Source organism: Anoplopoma fimbria, chromosome 20, assembly GCF_027596085.1.
Source record: "Anoplopoma fimbria isolate UVic2021 breed Golden Eagle Sablefish chromosome 20, Afim_UVic_2022, whole genome shotgun sequence".
Classification (NCBI taxonomy): domain Eukaryota; kingdom Metazoa; phylum Chordata; class Actinopteri; order Perciformes; family Anoplopomatidae; genus Anoplopoma; species Anoplopoma fimbria.
Genome location: NC_072468.1, coordinates 10,075,286 through 10,085,382, shown reverse-complemented (window position 1 = coordinate 10,085,382; position 10,097 = coordinate 10,075,286). Strand labels below are relative to the sequence as shown.

At 39.5% G+C, this 10,097-nt stretch overlaps 1 protein-coding gene across 2 annotated transcripts; it reads left to right on the top strand.

Annotated features, from left to right (window-relative positions):
* Positions 1 to 1,489: 1,489 nt before the first annotated feature.
* Positions 1,490 to 10,078, top strand: ppox (protoporphyrinogen oxidase). 2 transcript variants are annotated; one of them, XM_054621497.1, is made up of 13 exons: positions 1,490 to 1,571; positions 2,564 to 2,650; positions 3,667 to 3,801; positions 4,428 to 4,543; positions 4,728 to 4,860; positions 5,383 to 5,527; positions 6,633 to 6,826; positions 7,255 to 7,315; positions 7,630 to 7,748; positions 8,051 to 8,164; positions 9,021 to 9,170; positions 9,279 to 9,321; positions 9,406 to 10,078. In XM_054621497.1, exons 2-13 carry the CDS (start codon positions 2,567 to 2,569, stop codon positions 9,537 to 9,539), a joined length of 1,428 nt encoding a protein of 475 aa, XP_054477472.1. In that variant the 5' UTR covers positions 1,490 to 1,571; positions 2,564 to 2,566; the 3' UTR covers positions 9,540 to 10,078. The 2 variants fall into 2 exon arrangements, with proteins under 2 accessions (XP_054477472.1, XP_054477473.1); XM_054621498.1 differs by having other exon boundaries at positions 1,542 to 1,565; positions 9,406 to 10,072.
* The last annotated feature ends 19 nt before the right edge of the window (positions 10,079 to 10,097 follow it).

The window sequence follows — 10,097 nt, the reverse complement described above, 5'->3', positions numbered from 1 at the left end:
TTTAAAATGTGTAAAGGATTCTAGACAATCTTATTTCATCACTGCAGATCAGACTGACATGTGGCAGCTTTGTTATTGTCATTGTAGAAATAGGAGGCACAGACTACATGTCCTTATTAGAAACTAACCCAAACACTGTTAATTGACTTTATCTTCTCCGATCCTCTCAGCTTTGAAAAAACTTGATGAGTGTCACATATTCATACCAGTTTGTTCATTATGACACAAAAACATACAAATACGTGATGCTACTCTTTACTACTCTAATACTACTTCTAATCTATGCTACTGAAAATGTTGAAAATTAGGAAAGGAAATGATGATTTCCAAGATTTATTTATCCCCCTACACACACACAAAATACTAAAAATGATTTGTTGCTTTGCGCGTCACTTTGTAGTCATATTGCATTTCTTTGTGCCTGTTTGAATATGGAAAGCATACAACATATTTTAAATTCAGTGGCCTCTTTAGCTTCATTAGGAACTTCTTGAAAATCTATGAAATTAAAGGGGAATGTTCAGTAATAGACATGGACACTTCCTGAGACTATCATTGACTATCAGAGCTTCAGAAGACATGAAGCTGGAATTACAGCCCATTTAAGGAGCTCATTTGTCTTCTTTGTTGGTAAACAGAGAACAAAACACAAGGTGTTGGTGAGGAGCAGCAGACTAGATGGAGACGAGGACCTGAAGAACACTAGCATCTGTACACAGCTGGAAATTACAACAGTCAAATGACACAACTTTAATATTTAAATGATTGTGTGTCTTTAATGTGTTTTTTGCATCTCGGTTATAGAGGAAAACTGGAGGAGCAGCTGGAGAACCACAGCCAAGTCCTAAAAAATGATAGTATAGGATAATGAAAAAAGTCCTAAAGACATCCAAGTAAAGCATGTCAAAAACATGTTCTAAAAAAGTCAGAATATTGGTTGTCAAAAATATTCCTAAAAAATGTATTGTATAGTATATAAAAAAAGTTGTAGTAGAGCGAGTTTTTTCACATACTAAATTTGGACTTTATATCCGGCGTTGTATTTTTATAACCTTTTTAACATTGTATAAAAATACTTTTTCATAACTATTTTCGACATACTATATTATTACTTTTTATGACTTTTTTCGACGTAATATATTCTATTTTTTTCAGTTTTTATTTTTGTTTATTTATTTCTTATCTTAAGAAATAAAGTAAGTTGTAGCAAATTATATAGTACATTAATGGATGCTATGGAAATGAGAATAACTTTAAAACTAAAGAATTTCGAAAATCTGTGTACAATCTTCAAAGATGATAACAGTATATAGTAGTGGCAGAAGTAGTAATAGAAGTGGTATAAATAGGGATTATAATAGTATTTGTCCGGATTTATAATATCGAGCCACACTCCATACCACTTGGTGGCGATAATGCACCATATCATGGTTTGCTGCATGCTGTCAAACATCAGAAAGAGACGACGCTTTTATTCTGAAGGAGTCAGGTCGGAAGCAGTATAGTTGCTGGTGTTGTAACAGAACATCCATGGAACCAGAAGCACGCTGAACGGGACCCCAAAAGTAAAGGTAACGCTGTTTCATCCTTATAGAGCTAACTACATATATAACATAGTGAGCGTCATGTGTCTACGGAGTTGTGTTTGTCCCCAGCTGTCAGTGAACGTCTCACCACGGTCAGAGGCTGTAGCTGCTCTTGTTCCATATAAGCATTTTATTGAGGTTATTGGACGAGGAGAAGTTGCCTCAACATCCGGGTACTCTGCACTGTTTATTAACACTAACTTCCATTCAAAACCCACAAAGTGAAGAAGTGTCTGCTAACTTAACGTCACATAGCATTTCATAAGCACCAACATTCATTGAAGAGCCTAATCTAATTATTATTTTTACTTTGTTTCTTTGTGATCTATTTATTCGTAAGTTTCTATACACTACATAACATTGTAATAAAACACACACAATGTAATCCTAACAATCCTAACAAAAATCAACATACCAGAAAGTGAAAGCAGAGTCAAACCTTAAAGAAAAAATAAAATAAAATATAGATAATATATTAAATTCTGAACAATATGGAAACATCACCTTTTATAAAACTATAATAGGAAAATGTTTCATAAAAATTTGGTTGGTCAAACAATGCAAGTGGGACGGGAAGCAATGAATTTAATTTAGTCGAGGATCTGCTGACAGGAAAGAAATAGGAGATATTACTTTGTCCAATGATCAAATATGAGGGACACTGAGAACAGGAAATTCAATTTGTAAACAAGAGCTTATTCTGGAGTTTTAGATTAAATAAACAGTACAAGACAGTCCTAGAACTCCTGAGTGTGAAGCTGACCTTTTGTCTGCTGAAAAGATGGACAGTTGGACACATAGCTATGTGACAGAGTGAGATGCCTGATAAACCGTTCTCCGTATCATTATCAGCAGGCCTCATGTTGCAGACACACCCTGTCACACACATCGGCTACAGAGTGAACTATCCTCTCACTTATCCTCACTCTGTGTTAAAGCTCTCTCTGTTGTTTTGTGTCATTTGTGTTTGCCATCAGCCAATGACAACAGTTGCAGTCCTTGGAGGGGGGATCGGGGGTCTGGCAGCATCTTACTACCTGTGCAAGAGCCCCCAGGTTACCAAGGTAACACACACACACACACACACACACACACACACACACACACACACACACACACACACACACACACACACACACACTGTTATATGGTAACCCCAGTAGATATTTTCAAGCTACTACAAGCTAACCGTGGTAATCATTGTAAAAGCTGTGTGTAAACCATATCATGTTATGCAGTTGATCCCACAATGAACTGAAGAGAAAGCCAAAAAAACATTATTTCAGACCATATCTGTGATAGACCAGTAACTGGGCTTCCTAGAGTGTTTTACAGCAGAAGCAGTTTGAAAAAAGACCATCTACATTAGAATTTAAAAAAAAAGTAAGACATAATAATTCTTAATCTTTGTAGGAAAAGGAAAAACATCCACAGCAATGACAGCTATCTGTAGTTTGAGTGGATGTTTTCTCTCCATCGGCCACAGGAGGCAGTAATGAGCTGACTTTGGTATAGCATACCATGAGGAGAATAAGATGCACCCTGCAACATTATTGGAGAACCCAATCACTACTTAACATTTAGCAAACCATGCTACTGTTTAGATTATTAATTCATTAAGTATTTTATTTATTTATCTTTAGTCTTTTTATTGTTTTTCCCCCTTCTTTTTATGGAGTCTTTCGACATTCTGTAAAGTGTAAACCGTATGAAACAGAAATCCAAACCTTAGATTTTTTTAGGTTAGATTATTCAGAATTATTTTATTATTTATATGAAGAAAAAGTGTTAAGATTAAATCTGCACTGAAACAGCATTGCTACCAATAATAATATAACATTAACAAAATGAATGGGTGCCTTGATGAAAAGATCAAAATGTGTATCCTGCCTTTGGAGATGGTCAGAGCAGATCAGAAGTATATATGTTTAGCAGTTTAGCTTTACTTTACAAGCGGTCACCTCAATACTACGTTGTACTGCATTTGTCTTTTATCTACGGACTATCTCTCTCTGTTTATGTTTTAGTGCAACATGGTGCTGAGTCAACTTATCAGAGTTTGTCTCTGTTTTTCCTCCAGGTCATTGTCTTGGAGTCCAGCAGTCGCTTCGGAGGTTGGCTGTGGTCCACCAGGAGGTCAGATGGGGCGGTGTTTGAACACGGACCCAGAGGGATCCGACCTGCTGGAGCAGTGGGTCGCAACACACTCAATATGGTGAGTTTGAAAGCACTGATGAATCATTTCAAGATAAGATCAGACTTTAATTCATCCCGAGGGACTTCTTATCTTTATTTTTGATGAAAATGACTGCTGGTCTATCATAAATGATGACTTTACCCTGTAGACTCGGATTTGAAAGGTAATAGTTAAACAAAAGCTCCAAGATTCAAGCAGTCTTGGACTTTAGGAGAACTTGGGGGGGTAAAAGCCAAATAGTAAAGCCGACCATAAAGCTTAACCACCCGAGTGACCGAGGTGAAGAGCTCCTCAAACAGAAACTTAAAGGTGAAGCGATTACATTCACACACCTTGTCTAAATGTCTGAATGTGTCCCAAGAGAAACTATACGAATTTGATTTGTAAGATGCTCAGTTTTAATCTGGCTTTTTGAAAGCTGTACTATTGGCAGATGAAGCAGTATCTCCAATAGAGGTGATTGAACTCTCTGAGGATGACAGAGTGAAATCTGTTCTGAGACATGCAGGACCTCAGACTGACAGTAAAGAAATATCCTGTGTGTGTGTGTGTGTGTGTGTGTGTGTGTGTGTGTGTGTGTGTGTGTGTGTGTGTGTGTGTGTGTGTGTGTGTGTGTGTGTGTGTGTGTGTGTGTGTGTGTGTAGGTGGATGACTTGGGTCTTGGGGGGGAGATTCTTCCTGTCACCTACAGCCATGTCGCCTCCAAGAACAGATATGTGTACGTCAACAAACAGCTCCACAGGATGCCTTCAGGAATAAGGTGAGATTGGTCAGAGAATGCTGTTCCTGTTTGGTTAGTCTCATAGCCAGTCCTATCTCCATAGCGCTGTGTCAGCGTTGAAGTCACTATGACAGGAATGTTTGCCTGGCAAATAACATTTTGATCCTTCTTATGTTATGGCACCGCTTCATCAATTCTTCTGGCTCGCTGTCTTTCTACGCAGTGGACTTCTGCGGACAGTACCACCCTTCTCTCGTCCCCTCCTGCTGAGCGTTGCCATGGAGATACTGGTGAAGAAGGGCAAGGAGGACGACGAGTCCATCCACTCATTTGTTTCCAGGAGGCTGGGGAAGGAGGTGAGGGGATCGGGGTCAGAACGTTCTTAGTTCAGATTTTATTTTGACATCCAACTGTGAAACCAGCACTGTGTGTGAACCAAAGCATTACCTGGATTTAAGAAACAGACTTCCTATGGATAGTTTCACATTATTTTCAAGCCTTAAACCAATACTTTATTACAATGCTAGTAAGACTGTTGAAGGTTCGGTTTCGGCTTAGCTTTAGAATCCCTTTCTGCACAGAAAGAGGACTGTAGATCACCTACACTAGATTTGTGTTTGGAAGGGGAGAAAACATATTGTCCTCTTTAAATAAAGTGATTTCTTGTCTTTAAATGTGACCTTCCTCCGTCATCATTCAGTGTACAAATAGCAATGAGAAAAAAATGTGAACTTAACCTTTAACCGTGATTTAAATTAGATTCACTTTTATCTATCTCACCCTAAGTCTGTCTTATGTGCTCAATAATATTTTGTTGGTTGCTGCTTTGTCTTACATTCTCTTCCTCTGTGTGTGTGTGTGTGTGTGTGTGTGTGTAGCTGGCAGACATAGCTGTGGACAGTTTGTGTCGTGGTGTGTTTGCGGGGGACTGCAGGAAGTTGAGTGTGCGCTCTTGTTTTCCTGTCTTGTACAATGCAGAGCAGCGCAGAGGTTCACTGATACTGGGCATGCTGATGGGTTCAGGTACAATTATTTTCTTTATTTTTCCTATTGAGTTTTGTGAGAGGAACACAACACTCATACAGGTAGCATATGTAGCCACCAGGAACTGGTGAGTAGGGCAGGTGTAGCCAATTATTGATGTAAGTCTCCGCCCACATAACAGGACATATAAACACAGGCCTAGTCATGGCCAGCTCTTGTTGTCTGGGGTCCTACCACTTCCTGTTCATGTTGTATGTTGGCAAACAAAAAGACGTGGCAAAGCCTTTGATCACATGGCCATCGGTATGGTTGTCAGCTGCTGTTTCTAATATTTATTCTCCACATTCCCTTTGCCCTTTGTAAACTGGAGCCAAAGCACAAGGTTTTTATAGCTTTCAAGCCAGGCCCCAATGATCTGAGGTCATTATTTGCTATCACCTGAGTGAAGTGTTTATTCTATTGCATGTTATTTATCTCCACGGAGTTAACTTTGTGTGTGACTTTAAAGTGTAGATTCACTGCATGTTACCTATTTTATAAAAGTTGTCGGTTAGGTATTTTAAGTTGTATATCACTTGTCCCTAGTTCAATAAGTCCTGCTTGAAAGCTTAACATCCTATTGTTGCAAAATGTTTATACAATAAAAGACGACTGACTGCTCTCCGACCTAGTGTCCTTGTTTATGATTTTATTATCCTTATTCCTGCGTTGTAGTCTAGTAGCTTTGGCGCTTTGCTACACATAGACACCTGAGGGAAATACCCATATACAATCTAATTATCAATCCAAAACAGAGACTAGTTGTTATCAACATCTCTGTGTTGGGTCTTTACTAGAGCTGGGTATTGGTACTCAATACCTTCTAAGGTATCAGTGGAAAGTAGTATAGAAGCTTCTCCAGTCATCCCATACCTGCAAACAATCGTTTTTGTGCTCAGATCTAGACAAAATGATTATTTGTTTGGTTTTGCCAAGTTAAACTATTTATTTCGGCACTGTATCTGCTCTAAAGCTGCATGCCTTAGAAATATTATTCATGCACTGTAACTTCTCCCTCAAACAGGTGGATTGTTCCAGTGTTTTCATGTTGTCTGTAATCTGTGTGCCTTATTGGACTGAAGTTGTATTTGTGAAAACCCTTCAGGTCCGGCTCCTGTGGTTCCCCCTGGCCCCCTGGCTCAAAGATCTGTTGAAGAGTCGTGGGCCCAGTGGTCCCTGAGCAGAGGAGTGGAGTCCCTCCCAGAGTCCATCACTCAGTACCTAAAGCAGAGCGGCAGAGTAGAGCTTCACAGAGAGACAGCTGTTCAACACATCAGTCATTCAGCCTCTGGATGGAAGGTTAGTGAGGACACTATATGCTACATTAACCCCAATGTGACTATGAATGTGATGTCAGCTGGTTTAGCATGGCTAGTTATTCCCCATGTCTGCAGGAGTAGGTCATAATTAAAATCACAATTGTTTCATAACTCAAAAGTAACTGTTGACGTTCTATAATGTTTGCAGCAAAAAGAGGGGGCGATTTGGAGAAGCTGCTCCTAAAGAGGGAGGCCCTCTGGATTACTAAATGTTTAAGATTAAAGTCAAAATTGTAATTTGTCCAATATTTTGGTTTTATGACCTGCAAAACTAATGTCATTCCCATCAGCTTGATTAGCAAATGCTAGCTTCCAGGCTGGAAAACATCATAATACACGCTGGACAGTTTGATATCATATACTTGTGTTATTTGGCTGCTGTCATCATACATGTGTGTTTGTGTGTAGATCAAATTGGAGGATGGAGCCATGTCAGCTGACCACATCATCTCTGCACTACCTGCTAAAGGCAAGTGGTGGTTCACAGACTGGAATGTTTGAGTCAGCTCTACTGATGTCCTCTGATACTCAGCAGGAACGTATATTATGTCAGCAATCCTTCAACATGTTGTTGAATTGCTGGAAATCATACAATTAAAATGTAATCTTAGAATTTAAGTCTAAAATGTGCTGCTAAAAAAAACTTACTGCTAATAAATAATAAATGAAAATTATATTTTTTTGTACAGAATACAACACTTTGTTAGAAATATAATCCACAACAGAGAAACAACAACAGAAACAAACAAATGATTTACTTGCTTACTCTCTCTGCCCCCTCAGCCCTCTCCTCAATCCTGCCCTCCACCTATCAACCTCTCATCCAGTTGCTGCAGGACATCTCCACGGTAACAGTTGCCGTGGTAAATCTGGAGTATGAAGGTTCTGTCCTGCCTGTAGCGGTGAGAACTACAGTAGTACACACACACACACACACACACACACACACACACACACACACACACACACACACACACAATAAAATCCAAAAATAGCAAATCAATCAATCTGTTATGAGTTTGTTCCTCTCACTTGTCTTAGGTACAAGCATGTTCTTGTCCTATTCACATGAATAAACACTATACAGCACATTCCCTCCTGTAGCATCCTCCTTCTTCTGATGACCTCAGTGAAGGGGGTCCTCAGATGTCATAACTATTTAAGTGTCAGTTGTTGTTGCTAACATTGTGTTGTTTGTTGACAGGGTTTTGGTCACCTGCTGCCATCGTCAGAGGATCGGGGTTTACTAGGGGTGGTCTACGACTCGATCCCCTTTCCTCAACACAACAGACCTGACGGACAGACTACTAGACTGACAGTACGGTCACTCACACTCACTCACTCACTCACTCACTCACTCACATGTTGGCCTGTTTACTTAGGTATTGTCTCTGATAAGCTGGTGAAACACATGATCTCCTTCTTTGTTGCACTAAAGCAAATGCACACTAAGATTAGTTGGGTGGAGAGATGGAGACAGACAGAACTGCACGTTTTAGATTAAACAACAGTCGTTCAACTTTAAACCTCATCATTTAAAATAGTTTGTAAGTCGGAGAATTGTAGTCATTGTTTTGAAAGTCACAAAACTTATAACTATTAACTGTTTTTTGGCCACTGGGGGCAGTGCAACACAACACCTGACATATTATCACTTTATACAGTTCTGTTGAACGTGTTGGCAAACAGTTACCCTTTTACACATCTAGCAGACATGTTTGTGTCCTCATGATGGACACAGGTCCAACATTTACTCCTTTTATATCTCTGGTTTGATCTCCACCAACTCCTGGGAAGACATCTGGCTCGTTGTGGGATTTACTTTGTATAAAGTCAGGGTTAGGCATTACAGAGCTGACTGGTTGGGTACAGGTAAGGTCAATCACTAATTGGACACAACATGGGAAAATAAAAAAAATTAGCTGAAGGAGACTAAAAGGCTAACTGGTTAAAACTTACTGTGGCTTCATCACTGAGTGACATAACACATAATCATTTGATCCATTGTTCATATAAAAATATATATTATTACAGCTTTAAAAGCAAAGTTCTGCTGCCTGTAAAAACATACTGTGAAGAGAATGTAAGAAGTGTTTTACAATGAAGAAGTTTCTTCCAGTCATGCGGTTCTGGTCCAGTTCAGCTAGTCCTCACCTCTTGACTGTGTCTCCTAGGTGATGATGGGCGGGGCCTGGTTCCAGGAAGTGTTTGGGGCCCCAGAGGCGGTGACAGAGGAGTGTCTTTTAGCAAGAGCCACTGAGGCAGTGAGCAGCCAGCTAGGAGTCACCACTGCACCCAGCTGGAGTCGAGTGACTCTACAGAGGGTAAGACAGGACTGACTCCAAACCAGTTATTAACTCATGTCAAAAACTAATTCTGCATCTTTGTAATTTTGATGAAGTCAAAAGTCAACTGTTTTTTTCTCTCGTCAGGACTGTATACCTCAGTACTACCAAGGACACTATCGGGGAGTTGGTGAGTAGACAATAAGTCTAAAAACGATACATCATCAAGGTGTAGTGAAACATCATTTAAATGTTGGTCCGTCTGCCTTTCCAGAGTCCATGCGCAGCTTCATAAGGGAGAATAATCTCCCGCTATCTCTGATTGGTTCCTCCTATGACGGCGTGTCAGTCAATGACGTCATCTTCAGTGGACGAACCGCTGCTGAGCAGTTGTTGGGAACAGTTTGATGGAGCTGGTCTACACTCCACCGTGACAGCAACCAAGTCAGCTGTTGCTCTGTGTGCGTCTAGAAATATGTTTAGTTTTTTTTTTATTTAAAAGGTCGAGAATTTATGTGTAAAACATTTGTCCGTCTTCCCTGGAAATGTCAACTCAATATTTTCTTCAACACTACTAAATAGAATGGATATTTATGTGTAATATAACAGTGTCTTATTAGAATGAGGTTGTGTTGATATATGCCGTGTCTGAACGTACACATTATCAGGTTCAAAGCGCTGACGTTATTATAATTATTGCTTTTCAGAACATCTGAATTACCTACTGATGTGACTTGCACTTAAATACAGTAAAGCCTTAATGCACCTACAGGCTGTTTCTGTCATGTGTTGACCTGTTTGATGAGCGTGTATGACCTGCTTTTATTGAACTGATTTTTATAATCTGATATTCAGGCATAGGTTTCAGGTTAAGTCATTTGTACATATTTAAAGCCCTCTGAGGCACATTTGTGAATTTCTGTCATATAAATAAAAGTGAAGAAAATTCAATTTGTCAGACTTTGT